This window comes from Rhododendron vialii, chromosome 1a, assembly GCF_030253575.1.
Source record: "Rhododendron vialii isolate Sample 1 chromosome 1a, ASM3025357v1".
Taxonomy (NCBI): domain Eukaryota; kingdom Viridiplantae; phylum Streptophyta; class Magnoliopsida; order Ericales; family Ericaceae; genus Rhododendron; species Rhododendron vialii.
In genome coordinates, this window is record NC_080557.1 from 17,114,265 (window position 1) to 17,135,605 (window position 21,341).

General features: G+C 37.2%; 2 protein-coding genes and 1 long non-coding RNA gene across 4 annotated transcripts; 1 reads left to right on the top strand and 2 right to left on the bottom strand.

The window, feature by feature from the left end:
* Nucleotides 1–101: 101 nt before the first annotated feature.
* LOC131328906 (protein ALP1-like) lies at nt 102–1,334 on the bottom strand. The gene has a single exon (XM_058361874.1). It carries the CDS (start codon nt 1,134–1,136, stop codon nt 102–104), a length of 1,035 nt encoding a protein of 344 aa, XP_058217857.1. The 5' UTR covers nt 1,137–1,334.
* A 4,849-nt stretch (nt 1,335–6,183) lies between these two features.
* Nucleotides 6,184–6,737, bottom strand: LOC131312064 (uncharacterized). Its single transcript, XR_009195697.1, has 2 exons — nt 6,606–6,737; nt 6,184–6,433 (listed from the first exon to the last, which is right to left on the bottom strand). It is a non-coding gene; the product is annotated as an uncharacterized LOC131312064 (long non-coding RNA).
* LOC131311945 (probable ADP-ribosylation factor GTPase-activating protein AGD11) lies at nt 6,587–18,345 on the top strand. 2 transcript variants are annotated; one of them, XM_058339643.1, is made up of 9 exons: nt 6,587–6,736; nt 8,097–8,186; nt 9,396–9,480; nt 9,702–9,777; nt 11,000–11,163; nt 11,251–11,494; nt 11,916–12,032; nt 12,141–12,236; nt 17,726–18,345. In XM_058339643.1, exons 1-9 carry the CDS (start codon nt 6,694–6,696, stop codon nt 18,005–18,007), a joined length of 1,197 nt encoding a protein of 398 aa, XP_058195626.1. In that variant the 5' UTR covers nt 6,587–6,693; the 3' UTR covers nt 18,008–18,345. The 2 variants fall into 2 exon arrangements, with proteins under 2 accessions (XP_058195626.1, XP_058195702.1); XM_058339719.1 differs by having other exon boundaries at nt 6,623–6,736; nt 8,103–8,186.
* Nucleotides 18,346–21,341: the final 2,996 nt, after the last annotated feature.

Genomic DNA, 21,341 nt, shown 5'->3' on the forward strand with positions numbered 1-21,341 from the left:
GAAATACAAGACTCGATAATCAAATACAAGACTCGAAAATGAAATACAAGACTCGATAATGAAATACAAGACTCGATAATGAAATACAAGACACGGGAACCTCATTCTTCATCTCCATTACGGGCCCATAGGTGTTCAATAAGATCATTGCGGAGCGAATGATGTGCCTCATTTGATCGAATCCTGCGGTTATTTTTAAAGAAATCAACCAATGCAGGAGTGATATCTCTCGAAACTTGAATTGGGTTGGAAGAAAGAAGTTCAGTAATTTCATCACTAGCATCATGATCACGTTGGTCTTCAATTATCATGTTATGCAAAATGACACATGTTTTCATGATGTAGCCTAGATCCACCTTATTCCAGAATCGCGCCGGTCCTCTCACAATTGCCCAACGTGCTTGGAGTACGCCAAATGCCCTTTCAACATCCTTGCGACATGCCTCCTGCATCCTCGCAAAGTGTTGCTTCTTTCTTCCTTGTGGTTGAGAAATGGTTTGGACGAGAGTTGCCCATTTTGGATAGATACCATCAGCAAGGTAGTACCCCATGTCGTACTGACTCCCGTTAACAACAAAATGGGCTGGAGGGGCACGACCTGCATTGAGATCATCAAAGAGATGAGATTGATCAAGCACGTTGATATCATTGAATGAACCTGGCATGCCAAAGAAAGCATGCCAAATCCACAAATCATACGATGCAACTGCTTCAAGTACGATAGTGGGTTTTCCGCTGCGGCCACTAAAGAAGCCATGGTAAGCAGTTGGACATTTGTCCCACTGCCAATGCATACAATCCAAGCTGCCTAGCATTCCAGGAAAACCACGTTGATTGCCCACATGTAGGAGCCTTGCAGTATTTGCTTCATTTGGTTTTCTCAGGTATTCTGCTTCAAAAATAGAGATAACGCCTCTACAGAAGTTTTGAAGAGACTCAACTGCTGTACTTCCCCCAATCTTGAGATACTCATCAAGACTATCAGCAGGCGTCCCGTATGCCATCATCCTCAGAGCTGCTGTCATCTTTTGGATGCCAGAAAGACCTGCAGCTCCCGTCGCATCATTCCTTTGGACGAACGTCACGTCATGCTCTTGGAGTTTGCCCAAGATCTTGTGAAATAAGGGTCGACTCATTCGAAAACGTTGCTGAAACAATTTTTCGTCATAGAGCGGATACTCACAAAAGTAATCATCATTGAGTCGTTGGTCGGCAGCAACTCTGTCACGGGGGATCCAGGCTCAACCGCTTGTAGAACCAACATGACCTCCTTGTTGGCGTCTTCTTTGAAATTTTTGGTATTGCCTGGCCATGATCATTTGCACCATTGCAATCTCATCATCATCGGAGGAAGATCCGTCAAATTCTCCCAGTAATATTCTGTGGGTTAAATTGCTCATGATGATTTTTTTGGAAAGAGGAGACTGTATATAGATTTGAGTGTGAGAATGAATAATGGGGAGGATAGTATATATAGATGGTAAGTAAATGGTGTAGTTGAGAGTAGATAAGAGTAAATGACTGAAGTAAATGGTGTAGGTGAGAGTAGATGAGAGTAAATGATGTAGGTGAGAGTAGATGACATTAAATGATGTAGGTGAGAGTAGATATAAGTAAATGACTATAGTAAATGGTGTAGTTGAGAGTGTAGAGTAAATGGATCAATTAAATGACGTGGTTGAGAATTGATGGGAGTAAATGGATGAAGTAAATTGTATAATTGAAGTGGATAAGAAGTAAAAAAAAAAAAATGAGACGGAAGTTTTTTTTTTTTTTCCGAAATTTTTTTTTTTTTAAAGTTCTCGATTACCGGATACCAAAATTATTTTTCAACGGAAGTAGTATTTAAATTAGGATTAAGAAAGTTGAGAAAAATTAAGGAGGATGGAAAGTTAGCTAATTATCCATCTTTTTTTTACATCTCACCATTGGATAGGCATGGGTTCTATTTTACATCTAACCAACTTTTAACCACTTTTTACATTTAAAATAACTATACAACCACTTCTAAAATGGGGATGCTCTTATAAATCCAATCTAGTTGGGCTTTATTTCAGATTGGATTGCGGGGATTACGACCAAAATGATTTTTTTGATTTGACTAAAATTCAAGCAAGACCAAACCGATTATCTCTAGAAATCAAATCAAATCAAATCATCGATTTGATCCGGTTTTAATTTTTTATTCGATTTATCGGTTTATTTTTCACCAGAGGGTCAAATACCCAAATAATATTTGTAAAAATAAAAATAAAAATTCTAAAATCAGCCCAATGGGTTGACAATAAAAAATGTGTGAATGTGTATTAAATGGTGTAAAAAATACACAAAATATGTGTTTTCTTTGTATTCTATTGTACTAATTGTTAACCTAATGGATTGATAATAGCAAGATCGAAATAAAAAATCCACCTTACTCTTTGTGGGTGGTATTAATTTAACGGCTGTGATTTATCTATTTTTCAATTTAAGAGTTCAAATTTAATGGAAGCATGATGCTACCATACCACATTGGATAAAAGTCATCATGTTTTACTTTTTTGATTCATCTTGATGAGACGAAATAATAATTTACAAAAATTAAACTCAAAACTAATAAATGAGAAAAAAAATGAAGAATGACAAAAGAAGAAAAGACCCCAAAAACCCACCCATGGGTTGTCAACAAGGTAAGAGTGAACATAGCAGAGTTCGATTCTCCCTGGAGACAAACCATGATTTTACGTTGGGAGCCATGACGGTGGATTGCTGTGCTAATCTCTCCCGAGGTTTAAATTACGCAATTGGATCCAATAATGACTCGACTGCAGAATTGTTCCTCAATTAAAATAAAAATTTTAAAAAAAAAATTTACGGAAAAGACCCCAAAAGCCTAGTAGAAAAGGGATTGGACGAGGATTGCGCTATTGGCAAGCGTGTGTCGTGACCAGCCATTTTCCATTCTCCTCGTCGGCCATCCACCAAGGTGTGTCATTCAAAATTTTAAAGTGTCTCTCTGTCGTTGTCATCCATTTACTAGTAGTCTATTCATGAAAAAGGGCAATGCTTCAAATACACACGCCCCTTGCCGGGATTGAAAAGTACGCAACATAAATGAATTTTTTTACTACTTAAAAATAGTACTTCCTCCGTCTCGATTTATTTGTCCAATCTCGGATTTTCAATTTATTAAGAAAACCAAATCTGATCAATTGATTTGAAAATTTACATAATCTCGTCTATTGATTTTGAAATTGGACAGTCAATTTATGACATCCATAAGTCAAAAAGGGGAGACAAATAAATCGGGATGAAGAGAATATGAATTTTGTGGCCCGATATATGAATTTTAAAGTGGTTCGACATATGAATTTTCGTGGCTCGCGTTATGATATTTTTGTGATCAGAACGTATGAATTCATGCGAACTCTGGTGGTCAAACATATTTTTTTGTGGTCCAAGTTATAATTTTTTGTGATCTTCCAACTTACGAATTTTGTGAGCTCAAAAAAGACAGAGCAAGAGTTATGAATTTTCTTGGTCCGACTAATGAATTTTTGTCGTGTTGATTATAAATTTAGTAGTCCGAGCACAATTCTTTGCGGCAAGATATGAAAACTTTTGTGGTTCTAGATACAAAAGTGCATACCGTGCACTCATTTTAAGAACGTGTCGTGAGTCTGCGGCCGTATTCTTGACAAAATAATGGAAATACGAAAGCTCTCATCAACTAACTTCCCCGCAACAACAAAAAAGTGCGGATTATTGGTTTGGACTATGTAGACTTGGCCCAGTTACTCAAGTAGCACTAAATTCAAAACTCTTACCACTGAAAAAAAAAAAAAAAACCTACTTAGCAATTACATGGCAAACAAAATCAGGTTCAACTCTTAACCGATAATACGAATTAAAATTGTTTCCAGTCAATGTATGGATGATTAAGTAACTAATCCAAAAAAGCTATTGTTCAAGAAAAAATAAAGGTTGTCTCCACCAAGATATGCAATTAGGCATCCATAGCAGGAGACCTGGAGAAGAAAACTGCAGGACCCTGTGGTAATTTATATTGTATGTAGGGATGTAAGCGGTTTGGCTCGGACAGCTTGTATGAAAAAAATAAATCGACCTGATTTAATGATTTTTAATTATAGAATACCGAAACCAACCGATTTTACCAACCAACCGGTCAAAACCCATCAGTTTGGTTCGGTAACGGTGGTTTAAACGGTTTCATCGATATTTCTTACCTACCTAGACATAACGTATTTCCAAGGATATATTTTATCTTATAACAGCTAAATTTAGCACCATTAGTGAGGTAGTTAACAGAATAAATTTTTTATGTAATAGTTGAAAAGAAAACAAGAACTGTGTCATTTTGGATACCTCATAGAAGGTCCATTGCATTTGTCAAAAACTTGTGGAGTGGTTAATGAAGTTTACCCTAAAAAAAGGCCTTAATTCTTAACTTCCCTATCGAATAAGTCATAATTTAAAACGAAGCCACCCTTTTTACAACTACACTTATTTTTAAAATAAGTATTTAGATGAGAATATACATAAGTATTTAGATGATGGGGCCGGTTCCCCATCAAATAAGTCGTAATTTAAAACGAAACCGCCCTTTTACAATTAGGTCCCGTTCTAGAAACCGTCTTAAAAAATAAGCAGCTTATTTTACATTTTCAAATTCAAAAATAATGTAAATAAAAAATAATTTTTTAATTTTTTTTGCATCGTATAAAATATCTCAATAAGCTCTTCATTTTTTAGCTTGAAATTGTCTTTTTAAAAAATAAGGGCTTATTTTGAGTTTTGGAACCCACCCTTACACTTTCTATTTTTTAAATCTTGGATTGTGAATCGCAGATAAGTATTTAGATGAGAATATATCTAAGTATTTAGACGATGGGGCCGATTCCCTATCGAATAAGTCGTAATTTAAAACGAAACCGCCCTTTTACATTTACACTTACTATTTTTTAAATCTTGAATTGTGAATCGTAGATAAGTATTTAGATGAGAATATACATAAGTATTTTAGATGATGAGGGATATATTCAAAATAGATTTTACGGGAAGATTTTGTGAGTCATTCGGCCTAATAAGCCAAATGACTTCTTTTTTTTGTCTTTATTTATTTATTTGCATTTGTTAGTTTTTTTGTAACTTTTTTGTGAATTATTACTTCGTCATGACGAGAAGAATCTAAAAGGTAAAAAATTATGATCGAAACCCTTTTTTTTGAATAAAGAAAAAAATAAGTCAATAAGTCATTTTTTCGTCTTTATTCAAAAAAATTAGGTTTTAACCATAATTTTTTACTTTTTCGATTCTTCTTTTCGAGTCGACCAAATAATCCACAAAAATTTAACGCGAAACTAACAAACACAATTTTTTTTTGAATAAGACAAAAAAATAAGTCAATTGACTTATTTAGCCAAAATGGCCAAAATAAAAACTTTTACATATAATTTTTTTAGGGAATCGATATTCACACTCTTTTTTTTATTATTCACGTTCCCTTTTTTGTCTTTTAGCAAAAAAAAAAATACTTTCAACACTAAAAAACAAAAAATGGAGTGTGGATAAAAAATAAAGTGTGAATATCAATTTTTCATTTTTTTTATTCTCCATCTTCAGCTTATTTTTTTAAAAAGAGTGGCAAAGCAGCTAGAATGTAACCCTACACAAAGCAAGTGTGTTGTAGAATTTTCTTGTAATAAGCCTAGCATTTTTGAAAAGCAAAAAGGCAAATTATTGTCGGCCAAACACTCCCTTAAAATAAGAATCACATCCTCTCCCTTTTACAATAGAGAAAGTCTTTTTCCTCTCCCTTTGAATTTCCGTTTGACCGAAGAAAAAAAAAATTCACAGCGGATCGTGACCGTCCAAAAGTGTTTTGAACGATCCAGATCTTTTTTTCCGAAAAATTTCTTTAAAATCTACACTGTCCAAAACACTTTTGAACGGTTGGAATTAGTTATTGCCGTAAAGAAAGAACATATTGTGAATAAAGTTTATATCTTTACATTTTGTATGGAGTGTGGGTTACGTGTCTATAGCGCGTGAGATGCTCTCTGTTTGGTAATCAACCGCCCCACCAGAAAGCTCTTCTTTTATTCTTTCCTTCATTAAAACAGATTACCACTTGGCCTTGACCTCTTCCCCTATTTTTCAATTTACGCCTTTGTTTATCATCTCATCAAGAAAAAGAAAAAAAGGGGGGGAAATTAAACAATCACCCAATTCGCCTTGTTCTGGATTCTGGTTATCTGATCCCACCCAACTGAGAATCTTAAGTAGTTATTGTTGTTTTTTGTTTCTGTTACAACAAAACATATATTATACGTACACACATTCTTCACATGTATATATATACACACAAATCTTTTTTGTCCCAAATGTAAATTAGTTTCATCAATCCACAACTCGGCATGCATTGCTGCAATTTCTGTCCAAAATGTAAGAGAATCAATCTCTCTCTCTCTCTCTCTCTCTCTCTCTCTCTCTCTCTCTCTCTCTCTCTCTCTCTCTCTCTCTCTCGCTCTCGTATGTTTAATGTTTGTGAACCAATTATGATTGTGGGTTTCAATTGATTTTGAATTTTATTCAATACCCATTACCTTAAATTGCAGAAAAGAAGGAAGAAACATGGTTACATTATAATTGGAGCAGCATTTTGTCAACTGGGTTTCATATTCAGGAGCCAAAATGTCCATCCAGCAACAAAATACGGATGCCAACAATGGTTCTGGTAATCTTTGGATTTCTAATTGATGAAAATATGTTTTTTAGTTCGTTACCTCTTTTGGCTATTATGGTGCTTATTTTTCTTCGCTGGCATGTGGGTAATTTTGCATGTAGGGTGAATTAGAAATGTTTGCAAGAGTAAATACGGACTGAAACTGATTCGAATGATTTTTTATTTTGATAGATAGTGATTTTGTGAACTAAATGCGTATGCACACAAATGTTGGCTTGGAATGGTGGAAAGCTTTATTCAAAAATCCAAAAATGGTGGAAAGCAACTTCGGTTTGAAAATTGTTTATCTTTGCTGAAATCAGAATACTTGGTACATTTTTTTTTAACCATTTCAATTAAACAAAGTTCTTGCGTAAAGATTTTAACTGTATAATTTTTTTTTGATCAACCGGCGATTTCATTTCAAAGCCCGAAGGCATTACAAAGATTCCACCACAAGATACAGGACAGGAACAAACCAAAACTACCAAAGTCTAGACACAAGCATATGCACTAGCAGGTTCTAGCTGCCGCTCTACGACACATACTGCAAAACAGACCTACAAAAATGTGGGGCATAGGGCCAGTCAAAGGTAGAGGATCCCAACCATAAGAATAAGCACAGATGAATTCATCAACAATCAACATACACGGGTGAGAAAGTCTCACTAAGGGGAACGAAAACCTCCACAGGGGAGAAATACTGAAAAACTTCAACGGCCAATTTGGAGCCTAACTTTTGTTCAATGGTGAATTCCATAATATATATTCACTTATGCCTTCGGCTAAAATCAATATGATCTTCCTACATATTTGGGTTACGGGTTCCTAGCTGATTATGAATACTGCAAGACCGTTTTATGTTTACACTTTACTCACAATTTCACTTCACGTATACAACAACCGGGGCTCGAAGCCTAACGTATTTCTGAGGCACTATACTTGTCTTTTGTTCTTGTGAGTTGAATATTTGCCAGCAGTTTTGGTGAAGGAAACTTTTGGTTTACTTGGCTGTAGTAGCATGTCCGATTTCAAATGCTTGACATTTTCGGTTGTTTGTTAGCCAATAATTTTTTATTTTATAATGTCACTGACTCTTTTGTGGAATCACTACCACTTTTGGTGATTTGATATTTGTGTTTTCCAAGTATTGTGATTGATTTGGCTCCTTTATGCCCTGTTATTTTTTTCTTTATGATGTGGATGTTCTAATCTTCGACAGTTCATTGCTTGTTAAAGACTGACAATTCCTATCGCTCCAACAAACAAAGTAAATAAGATCATTCAAAAGGAAGTGATGATGGTCCTAGGATTACAGACTAAGAAAATTATTTCGAGTTTCAGTCTTCGATTAATGATGATATGTTCGTAGGGTCAGGATCTTGCCTTTATGACCTCTTATGCGCGGACCCCTCTACGAGCTGGAATTGCCACCAAAGGGATGGACATACGTCTTCTTCTGGTATATGGAGCTTTAGTATTTGCCTTTCTTGTATGGACCGTATCTTTCATATCTGTATGTTAGATTTTGTGTTATCTACATTGTTGGCATGCATATATTTTACATTCCATCTTACATCCCTTGAACCACTTGGAATTTTGTTTGCTCCATCCCAATAGTAGAAGACACTGTGTAGACATTCAAGACAATAGAAGATAGAAATTGGGGAAGTCAATAACAAATAACTTGATCTATTTTTATCAGTAGCTGAAATAATGCTCTGAATGTTTTGATAGTATGGGAAGCTTTACATGTTGGAATTTGCCTGCGTAAGCCTTGATTTTACGTCTGGTGAAGTGAAACTAAGCGCATGGTTCAGAACAAGTGTTTTCCTCAGAATATCTCTTATGATGCTAGCTAATGTGTTCGATTTGTTTAGACAGTTCATCTTAAGCGTCTCATTACGCTACTGATGTTGAACAAAAAGATCAAGTTCTTTTATTACAAGCATATGTTTATGCAGAGATCAAGTTCTCTGCATAAAAAGAATGGATAAGTCCTATTTTTCCTTCAGGAGCTAGGACCTATCAGACCTGTTGAATTCTTTTAGGACCATAAAATCCAATGTTCTAAATTTCGAGTCCAGGAAGTTCTATATGGTCATCATATTCCTTTGATTTATCCCCTTCGAAATATTCTATTCTTGTGATTTCTAAATCAAGTTAGGTTCTGTTTCTTCTGAATCACCCACATATTGCTTTAGTTAATTTTTGTGCATGCATGTGTGTGTTTTTAAGTTGGTTATTTCTGTGAATTTCCCAAGTACCAAAACACTAGGAAAACCATATAGTTTCATGATACTTTAACCCCCAACTTTTCATACGAAGTTGTTGTAAGACAATGTTAGCAATATGCAGGATTTTGATACCTGTGTCGTAACGACGTAACCTTTGAACCTAGGTACTTCCTTGGCATCCCCCTATACACTTTTTCTCTCTGAAAACGAACTACAAGATAGATACCAGTTTTAGATGCATGGTTTGATTCTCAAAAAAAGCACACCGTAGTGCACATTTAGTTTATTACAATAAGTCACTGATACGCTATTGTTGTAATCTTAGTCTCGTGTTTTTGGGAAGTGATACAGCCGTTAGATTTTCATAAAACTATGTGCTTTTATGTTGGTGATCAATGTGTATCTACTGCATAATCCATGTCTTCATCAACCAGGTTCAAAGGGAAGGCTGAAGAATCTAATGTGTCAATCAGGAAACGGGATTTGTGCAGATTGTGGATCTTCCGATCCAAAATGGGTGTAAGTGTCATGTTGTAATAGCTTTCCACTCACTATCTGGTCCTTATGATTAATTAGCATGAAAAGTTCAATTTTCCAATCAGTTTCTATCTTGTCTCTGTGTTGTTTGTGTGTGTGTGGGTGACTCCCACGATCACCCAAGAATTGGTATGCTTTTCGTTTTGCTCAATGACTTGGCAAGCTTATGTTTTCTTATTATTGCATCATTTGGTGCATTCCAGGTCTCTAAGCCTTGGAGTGTTTATATGTATCAAGTGTTCTGGAGTACATAGAAGCCTTGGAGTACATATATCAAAGGTATGGCATCCATGTCTTCAATTATAATCATATGCGGTCTGGTACAGACTTCTAATGGGAAAGTATCTGAATTTGAACGGGGTTATATCGAGGCATGATGAACACAAGAATTTTCATTTTTACTTTTCTTTTAACCATGAAACCATTATAGTTGGTCAAACAAGTAATAGCACGTCCTACGGAATAAAAAAATTTCGTATTCCATATTCTATGAAGCCGATCTGATTTGTCATCATAGTGTTCACTTCAACCAATGAGAGAGATGTGAACAGCTCAGGAAGTCGCAGATAAAATCCTAAGTGCATTGCCAGATTTCATAAACACTCTTGGTCACAACTCTAATTTGGAAATTCTAATAAGTGATGCGTTCTGCATGCTGGATCTTCTATGTTTCCATGTTTTTCGCAAAAGCATGCTGATCCCAATATTCTGAGGAGCTGAGCATCTTCTATTTGCTAGGAGAAAGGTTTTCCTATGTAGAGGCCTTGTGCAGTAAACCCCATACGGACGGAATGAAGGATAATTTAGTCATCAATAGATTTTCTGAGATATGAGTTATATGATCCAGCGAGGATATTTATGTTACAATAGGTCAGCGAGATATCAAAGCTCATGGAGCCTTGGTGAGTGCTAATAGTGATAGTGAAAGAACACCATCTGTTTTCGTTTTCCTTAAAAGAACACTCTCAAATTGAAAAGGAAGATGCTAACTGCCAATACAATACAAGTGAGCAAATTAATCTTCAAAATTGAATCTTTATCATGCATCGCAATGCACACTAAAAAGTTGTTTGATGAATTACATCCTGAAGCTTCTTTCTGCATTGCAGTCTGAGCAATCAAAAAAATATTCTGTCATTTCACCAAGGAAGTTGTTGCATCTCTCTCTCTCTCACACACACACACACACACACACAACATAGAGCTAGAGGTGGCAGTGAAGAAGAAGATGAGGGAGAGTTGTATAAGATAGTACACCTAGGTTCAAGGAAAAAATGACCTCGAAGTCCTCCTCAGGAAATTGGTCATTAACATGTTTCAAAAAAACCGGAAGTTATGTGGGGAGGGATGGAGAATGCTGCTGTTCCTATTCTTTTCCTGCTTGTCTATTTTTTTCCCCCTGTTGATTGATGGAGTTGGTTATTATGACATTGTGTGGCAGAATATTGGTATATTATGCTCACAAGATGAGTTTATTAGTTATCTGATGTTTATGCCGTAGGTTTTGTCAGTAAATCTAGATGAATGGACAGATGAACAAGTGGATACTTTGGTAGATATGGGTGGAAACGATGCAGCAAATTTGAAGTTTGAAGCTTGTATTCCAGATAATTTGAGAAAACCAAAACCAGATTCCTCTATAGAGGAGCGCTCCGATTATATTAGGTAAACAAGTACTGTGCATGTCAGAAACTTTGTATAGGCATCAAATATACCATTCTGAATCAGAAATTCCACTTTTCTATTACGCAGGAGGAAATATGAGCTGCATCAATTTTTGCACTCGGATGAACTGTTGTCATGTCCGTATCCATATCCTGGTTTTTGTTCATCATCTTCCCGCTGTGGCAACAGTTGTGGTTCAGCCCTGGATAAGAAACATTCTGAGAAGCAAACAGCCGGTGGCCACCGGATCCATGGTCTTGGGCAAGCCTTTCGGAATAGCTGGAGAAGGAAGGAGTCAGAGCACAAGGCCACTAAGAAGAGTAACTCATTGGTAGATATTATCTTTGATGAATAATTTTTTGTTTTTAACACAAGATTACTTAACGGGCCTTTAGGTGCTGTTTCTTAAAGGGAGTTGCCACCAACAAAATTATACAAATGGGCTCTTGTTAAATCTGCTACAATGAAATTGAAGTTGAAAATTTTCTGTGTTAAGAAATTTGAGAAAATAACAATTTTCTAATGGTTTTGTTCGGAAATAGGGTCATGGAATTACATTGGAGTTTGTTTAACTTGTAATGTGAAATTATTTTCAAGGATCTTTCAAAATGATTTTAAATTCCTCTTGGAGGAGAGACATCCCTGGCTGTGTTTGGCATTGGAATGTGTCAAGTAAGGCCATTTTTTCACCACCTAAAGAGGTTGGTTTGACTTGGATGCTCACCTTACTTCTGTAATTTACTATTTTATAGGCAGGTATGATCGAATTTGTCGGGTTGATAAAGGTCAATGTGGTCCGAGGTACAAACCTAGCTGTCAGGGACATAGTGACCAGTGATCCTTATGTCATCCTCTCATTGGGACACCAAGTAATCTTCTTTCTTTGTTGCAGTCCTTTGCATTATTCTATGCAGAAATGAGATTAAGACAGCTAATGCTGTCAAGGGATTGAAATTTTTTCTGTAAACTTGTTGCAGTCAGTGAAGACGCGAGTCATCAAGAACAACCTCAACCCAGTCTGGAATGAACAGCTAATGTTATCAATTCCACAAACCATTCCGCCTTTAAAGATGGTAAGCCTGTTCATCAAAGAAAACCTAATTTGCTATGTCATTCAGAGAAAACCAATTTTTTACTCACATGATCAATTGTTGCACTTCGTCTAATACACAAACACGTCATTGTTAGCATGCTTTTCTGCTTCAGATGTGCCCTTTCATGCAATTATTTGTCCTAGTTGATACTTATTGAAGATAGCCAGTGATACCTTTCTCGGCCTTTTGGCTAATATCAAGAAGATAGCCAGTGACTTTTGCTTGCGCAGTAAACTTGTATAAGATTTTTTGTGGCTAATTCTCTACATTAGTGTTTGGTTTTCATGTTTCTAGTACTTGTCATCTTGGTGACGAGAATTCTCCTTCCGGTTGCAAATCTTGGCATTGAGATCCACTTTTTGTCGTTGCAAAATAAGGCATTCATAGTATGATGCAAAAATCAATTGTTTGGCAAGATAAGTATATCTAAACATAGTGTATATAGTCGAAGAGTAAGAGTAAGAATACGTTACATGGACACGGGTACGGGTACGGGAATCGGGTGTGGGTACATATCTATGGGTCCGACACCTCAAAGTTGAAAATAGAGCATTCGGGAATATGTATCCGAAATTGGATACGGGCTCTGGGTTACGCCACCTAATATATATGTTTATATTTTTTATTTTTAAATAGGAATATATTTATAGTTTTAAATAAAATATTTGACATCCAGTTGAATTATTAAATGAATTTAAAAGTATTAAGTAAATAACATAATGTTTATGTTTTGTTAGGGGTAAAACTCAAATGGTAAACAATTAGAGGATAAAGAATTGAGTGTCAAACTAAATGTGTGTGTGTATATGTATAGAGTAAAAAATTCAAAATTGGGATATATATTTGTACCTCTAACTTTTCATTCAGACTTTAGGACCCGGAGTGGGCCCCACACAGTGATCTGTGCACAATCCGTGTACAAAACATCTATGTCGAGACTTTCTGTTCTTAAAATATAGAGATTTTAGACTGAACCCTGTTTCGCTTAACTTTTAGCACATTTTGGAGGTTGTCCTTATTAAAAAAAAATTTCTTGTTCGTTAGTTTTGTGCCAAACTTTTGTGGATTATTGATTCATTTCGATGAGAGAATCAGAAAATTAATTTTTTTTATTACTTTTACCCAAATATTTTTGAAAATATCCACTTTTAAGCCCAAAAAAAAAAAAAAGCCAACTTTTTTTAATTTTTTTTGAAAAGTGATTATTTTCAAAATATTTGGGTAAAAGTCAATTTTTTATTTTTCCGATTCGTATTGACAAGACGAATTTGAAAACCTAAAACGTGAGGTACATATCTGATTAACGCAAAAAAAATTTTTTTGAAAAAGGACAAAATAAAAAAGGAATAGATTTTTTTTTATTATAAGAAGGGAATTGATTTCTATACTTCCCATTTTACCAAATATACTCCTTTTTTGTCTTTATTTGATGTGAATTTACTCTATTGCTCCTTAATGAGTGAAAAAGTGAATTTATGATAGGCTGAAAAAGTAAATTCACGTGAATAAGGATAAAAAAGAAAATGTATGTGGTAAAAATGGAAGTGTAGAAATCAATTCCCAATAAAAAAAAGCTTCTATAAAGTTCTAAAACCTAACATGTGAAGTTGAAAAGGCAAAAGCTGTCTTTAAAATGCGGTTTCCCTCCCTCCATCCCTCCCTCCCCCCTTTCTCTCTTTAACCCAACTATATTATAAACCCTCTCATCTTTTGGAGCAGCTGTTGCTTGCTGTAATCTGCTGCGATGAAGATGATCTTCTTCTTCGAACTTCCTCGTCTTTGATTTCTTTGAAACCTTCTCCGGATGATCTTATTGTTCCAACGTGTCTGATTTTCAGCCACCGCTCCCGGTACAGATCCCACACCCGCACCACCCATGTCGGTACTTCACCAAAACTCGCGGATTCGTGTATCAGAAAGACCACTCTTGGTGGGTATTTCATCATTAAAAACTTGTGATTTTGCAAAAAAAAATTATGTACATCTATAGATAATAACTGGGATATTTTATTACGGATTCAGACATTTAAAATGACGAAAAAATTAAAATGAAAGATTAGGGTGAATAGAGAAGGCTAACTAGATATATTTACATTTGTCTTCGGTATCAAAGGTGTTAGCTCCCTCCCCCTAATCCAAAGTACAGAAATTTATGCTTTCACTGGCACTAGAATATTTCTGGAGATAGAAATAAGGACGTATGGAATGTAATTTCTATCAAACTCCGGTGAGGGCTGGGAATTATCTTGACAAATTAGCTATGGAGATATGAACTAGAGGTGGTTTAAGATAGGACAGAACCATGTAGTCAGTGATGGAAAAGGGTTTGCCAAAAAATTACTTCAGGGTTTCACATTTAGAAGTTCAAATATGCTTTTATATTTGAGAGCATCAAATTTTTAATAGCAAGTCATGAAGGTCTTCTATGGATCTTTTGGACTCAGTTGGCCTCATTTTCATGTATGCACATTTAATCTCTCCAAAATAGAGTTCCAATCTCTTTAATGACTGTAGAATCGGATCAAGATCGTAGACCTTTCACTTCGTGGTTCACTTTTTTATTCTGGGAGATTTCTTCCTATTGAACTTCGATTTTTGCTGGTCTAACTATAAAACTGTTGCTTGTAATGAAATATGCATCATATCATTGGTCAATGTCATATGAATTTTCTGGCTGCATCAAATGGTGCTTTGGTTTTACCACGTTCGATGTGAATGATACATTCTGGCAGGCATGTTGCCTAATTGCATATTAAATTCCTATCATACACTGTAGGTAAGTTTGTTTTGCACTAGCTATCATTTACTCCTTCATGGAATATCATAAAGGTGTGTTGAGCGTTGCAGTGAGGAGACAGAACAGATGGGAGCCTGTATTAAACTTGATGCTAATTGCTAAAGGGGGGGCCTATATTAAACTTGAGCTAAAAGGTAGACATTAGGCCATCCACAGTGGTATAATCAAAAGCCAATTGTCTTTAAAGTTAACAATGTTGGTGCAAAAGGTGGCTCACAATAGTATAATCAAACTTAGCAACATCCTTAGAAATAATCAAATTTTGGGCTTTGGATAATCAAAACTAGCAACCTTTTTCAATAATCAAAATTTGTGGACTCCACGTCACATAAGTTAACTAGTTCCAAAATTTGTATACACGCGTGTTTCAATTGGTATTTTTTTCTTCTCTTCTTCGCATACTCTATATCTTCTTCACTTTACCTACAAACTATTTCTCTTTCTTTCCCTCAAAAAGTGAAGCTCATATCTTTCGATCATTTACAATTCAACCTATCATCGCAGGATTAAGGTATTTCACTTTTCTTTTCTGTTTCTATTTTTTTCCCCCAAAAAAATCTATAATAGGAGGGAAGAAAGTCACCGTTTTTTTCCAAAAATTAAGAGAGGAAATCGATATATTTTTGCCAAAAAAAAATTGTAAATGGAGGGAAGTGAATGACAGAAAACAGAGGGGGAGAGAGAGTGAAATTGTAGTGGACCCTTATTTTGGTTATGGACTAGAAGTGACCATTGTGAAGCTCAATATTGTTAAGCTTAGCAACCTCTTAAGTAAATAATCAAAAGCTGATGTGTCAACTTTTGGTTATCCTTTTTTGATTATATCATTGTGGATGGCCTTAGACAACATTTTTTTCTTTTACACAACGGTTACAGACAAAAGGAAAGCATGAGATAGACCTTCATCTCCCGAATTTGACTCCATATAAAACCTAGCATTGCCCAACCTAGTCGTCAAACGTCCAACCCCCAAAACTTCATTGCTTGAGTCTTCAACATCATCTGCCTCATGATATTAGTTGGGAATATCAATCCCCGCGTGGAATGGCGTCAGGGGCTCGTGTACCTTCGAATGATCCGGAGGCGGTATATGAACCGGAGGCGGTATATGAACCGGAGGCGGTGGGGCCACTCGGCCCTGGTCCCCGTGGTGGTGGTGTCCGAGATAACCAAAAACACATGAAATAGTCCTCAAACCGGAGAGCTTAAGTAGTGGTCGTGGCGTCAAGTAGCATCGAGCACAACACCATCCAAGTCATCCACTCCTGCGATAGCGAAGTGGGAACCGTGACAACAAAGATCGGAGTCGGCGGATGCAGTGGTGGTTGGAGTGTGCAAAGGTCACAGCCAGGGTCACAACTGTGACCCAAAAGCACGGATGAGAGGAGACCCTTGTTGTGACCCTTGGACTCTCCAACCACCACCACATCCGCTGACTCCGGTCTTTGTTGTCGCGGTTCCCACCCCGCTGTCACAGGGGTGGATGATGGAGTGCTTTGTGCTACTTGTCGTCACGACGCTACTCAAGCTCTCCGGAGCAATTTTGAGGGCTTTTTCACGTGCTTTTGGTTATCTCGAACACCACTACCACGGGAACCAGGGCCAAGCAGCGCCACCGCCCTCGGTTCATCCACCGTCCCCGGTTCATCCACCGTCCCCGGTTCATCCACCATCTCCGGTTCATCTGGAGGTACACGAGCCCTTGGCGCCATTCCACGCGGGGATTGATATTTCCAACTGGTATCATGGGGCAGAGGATGTTGAAGACTGCGTAAATCAGGCCATGGGGGTTTGACGACTAGGTTTGACAATGCTAGGTTTTATATGGAGTCAAATTCAGAAGATGAAGTTCTAAAGTTGGCCTTGCGGTGAGGAGACAGAACAAAGGAATTGGGGGCAGTTCTCAACATGAGACATATAGTACCATTTTCATGGCTTTTCACAAGATCGCATAATCATCATCAGGTGTACCATTTTATATGTTCCCTTTCACTTTTTTTCTGGAACATCCAGTTTAGTTCTCCTTTATGTTTTTCGGAGAAGGGTTGATTTTCTTTGGGAGGGGTAAAATGAGCACAGACTATCCTTTGACCTTATTTATTAAAAAGTGGTTGTCCTCGCATTCAAGTCTTCTTTTGTTAAAATTTGCATGAACTTTTTCCATCTTTGTATTTCCACCATGCATCAAACAACTATATCAACTAAAATTTTGATTTTTCTCTCCTCCCAATCCTTCCCAAAAGAAGAAAACAACAGAATCAACCATTAGAAAGAAACTATATTATACATAGCTTTTCTCTTTCTTTTCTATTATTATTATAATATATATAGTAACCAAAAGATCAAGAAGCTTCATCAACACTGGGGCATGCCCCTGAACACAGAAAACAATCAAAGGGCAGGCCTACGCCATCTCTCAGAACAAACAGACCAGGACTAAATCCAGACAAGCTCAATTATTCATCCTAAACACTTTAGATGAAAGCAGCCATTTTCACTTAGCTTCCTGTTCTGAGCATTGAACTTTAGAGAAGACCACCTACTCAACTACATATCTATGTTAAATCGTACTAACATTCAAAATTGACAATATGATGGTCAGAAGCTTTGCTTTGTAACCTTTAAGTCTTTAACAATGTTTAGTAAGGACATCTTGAATGGTTATTTCCAGCTCGTGTACGACAAGGATACATTCAAACCCGATGATTTTATGGGGGATGCTGAGATTGACATTCAGCCCTTGGTCTCTGCTGCCAAAGCCTCTGAGATTTCCTCAATCAGGGAACCTATGCAGCTTGGAAGTTGGGTAGCAAGCAAAGATAACACTCTGGTACGAGATGGTATCATCACCTTCGTAGACGGGAAAGTAAAACAAGAAATCTCCCTAAGGCTGCAGAATGTTGAAAAGGGAACGCTTGACATCGAGCTTGAATGTGTTCCCCTCACTCAATAGCCTGTCAACGGTAACTCTCTACAAATTCAACCTATGGATGTCAAAGTTTCAAGTTCTTCACCTGCTGTAGTCTAGGAACAAATGGTTAGACCTGCATAGAGGTTTTTGTTTTGGTCTGTGTGTGTGGAATATTTGCTTGCAATTGTTGTCACCATTCTTTTGATTCTTGGGTGGGGAATTCATTCATTGCCCGCCCGAAGGAAATCAGTTTATCCAAATGTAATTATTTTTGCCAGCAAGAATTGTTCATAACCTTAGACTGTCTCTTGATTTGTAAGACTTGTTGTATGTTTGAAAGAAGTGTGACTTAATTGACAAGTTTTCATCCATTTGAGATATTCTGGCACTGTTAGCTATGTTCCTTCTGCAGATGAGTGATAGCATACGGGACATGTTTCATGAGAAGAAAAGACATTTGCGTTCATTTTCATACGAGGTTGTTGTCACATATTAGAAGCATAAGAACAGGTATATATGGGCCGAACAAACGAAAAGTTAGCAAAAATTATTCCAGAAAGACCATCAGCTGCCTTGTCCTGCGGAAGAACAAACTTGGACGAAGGACGAGGTAATGCTTGTGCTGATCCCAAAAAAAAAAAACCACCTAATGGTTGGACGAAATTAGATATTAATTGAACCTTATCGAACTTATATATATTTTTTAAAAAGGTAAGATTGCGACGAATGGACAATTTTTTTGTTAACAGTATTTGACAAGAAAATTTTGAATTTTCAGCACCAAGCCTTTTCTTTGATAAGAAACTTTCTTTATAGTTCGGATTAATGTGTGCTACATAGCCCAAAATAAATATAACAAGAATGACTCATTATTCACTCCATTCCGCATTGTCTAACGAAAAATGACACTTAAGGCGACCCTCCCTCTAGTTAAACTAGAAGATGTTTCACTGTGTGAAGCCCCCAAGTCTCCCCAAGTGAAGTCCCACATTGGTAGGTAACCTTTTGAGTTGCGTGGTTAAACTAAGGATTAGTAGGTTAGTTGACGTGAGTCGTTACAGTTGGTATCACAGCACAATCTTGGTCTACATGGTGAGGGCCACCTCTAAGATCTGGTACGAGCCTGATGATGCGTTGTATAGAGCTCAGTGTCACACCATAACCACCAAGGAAATGTTGCTGGCCCAATGCAACGAGGACATTACGTCATAACGTGGGGAAGATTGTGAAGCCCCAAGTCTCCCCAATTCAAGTCCCACGTTGGTGGGTAAGGTACAATTGATGAAGAAATGCGTCGAGTTACTGTATAAGTTAAGGTTAACTTTCTGACTCATGTGGTTAGGCGCAGGTGGCAGGTTAGTTGTCGCAGGTCGTTACAACGGTCAAGCAATTGTAATTTCCAGTGTTCCTTCTTCTTCTTTTTCTTTTTTCTGTTAGGTCTTGTTAAATTATGGACATTTCATTCAAAGCCCGAAGGCGAAAATTACACTACAACATCCAAGACACAAGCACTGCTGAAAGCGCTACAGGGTACGGGCTCTATGACGCGTACTGCTGATAGTGCAAATAGCTCACCGTGAGGCTTATTTCCCGGTAATGGTTTAACCACATCACGATATTATTAATTAAACTAACATTATGAGAAAGAGGAGGGGGAGCCAGCCTGTTGTGCCCAAGACCTGTTTTGCTCCCTTTACGTTGATCAAACATCGATAATCGTATTATTCTTGAGAGTTCATACTAGCTGTTCAAGTTTGTTCATGGTAAAATTGTGATCGATGATTATCATTCTCTTAAGGGTGATAAATGCGGCGGGACAAAAAAGAAATGAACGACTCCGCTGAGATGCACGAGCCCACCTCTCGATGTGCTGTGCCTAGGCCCCCACGATCTCTTACAAGAGAAGTAATGCGAATATTGAGGGTAATACCAGAAGATCAACCCGGCCAATACGGAAAAAATTTCAGTGCCGGGTGGGTACCACGTGGTGCCCACTCGGTGCATCCTAGCCGTCCATTGCGTTTTTGGACGGCTCGGATTTGGAGAGAGAAAAGGTGTTGGGGTGAGAGGAGAGAGAGGGTTTCAATCCGAGCCGTCCAAAAGTGTATTGGACGGCCTGGATGTGCCGAGCAGGTACCACATAGGACATACCCACCCAGCACCGAAAAATTTCTCGGCCAATATGGAGCCATAATAGAATCCATAATAGAAACTCATGCCAGTTTCCAAAGCACCTTAACTTAGATTTTGGGACAAAAGCCAGTCAAATAACATTACAATTTACAAGTTACCACTTACCATGTGGGTGGCATAACCTATCTGCATACAAATGGAATGAAGCAAAATAGCAAATAGAGAGTGGAACATTTTTCCCCCCCTCAAAATAGGCCAAAGTAATTTCTTGCGAATTGCCTTTGACCGGATCGGAAAGAGAATTAATTGAGGTGAGCAAGCTAGCTCGAATATCCCTGACCGTCGAACCACAGAGAGAGAGAGGGTCTCAAGATCAATCGATGTAGAACTCACTGTTTCTGAGGGACGAAGCCATTGCGTCAGCAAAAATGATGCATATAATAGCCCACCCCTTTAGAGCATTCAAAACCTTCGTAGCCATGGAGATGGCCATTCTCCATGAGACCACCATGGTGGTTTTAACTCTGGCCTCTTGGATCAATCTCCTTTCTCTGTTACTTCTCTCTGATTAGTTTTGGTGTGATTGTAGCCAAAACCCACTTCTCTTTTTCTGCCAAATTGAATTGATAATAACTCAACAAGAAGATCAAGAAAAGATATATACTGCACTATAGAGAATGGAGATTAAAAGCTCTGTTTTATGTATTATCCTAAGTAGTATAGGGGCCAAAAGAGCTGAAAAAGTAGGTATTGAATGAAGCCAATTCTAGTCTAAGTTTGCCGTCTTTCTTTGAAACTTGTTAGAACTAGTCCAGCTACTTTTCATAAAAAGGACACGCTCCGGTCCGAGACTATCTAGCTAATTAATATCGGATATGCTTCCGGTCTTGATTCTATAATCTGCAAAATGAATCTTTGTGCTAAGAAAATTAAGTAGTTTGGATCGATATTTGAAGCAACGTAATCGGTTCGTGTTAATCAGACAAATATGGAACACCATGATTCGAGAAATGAGATGGTCTATAATCTATAGTATTTCACAAGCAAATTCACTAGTGTTTTTGGAAACTAGTTGATCTTTTTTTTTTAATTGTTTCAAGATACCAAAAATTGTGGAGAAATGTAGGTGTACAGACCATATTCACTTTGAGTATATGACTTACAAAGAACAAAGTTAAATCTACGATCCGTATTTTTTGCTTTGAATACGCTTTTGTGGTATACTATGGAGAAAAATACACTC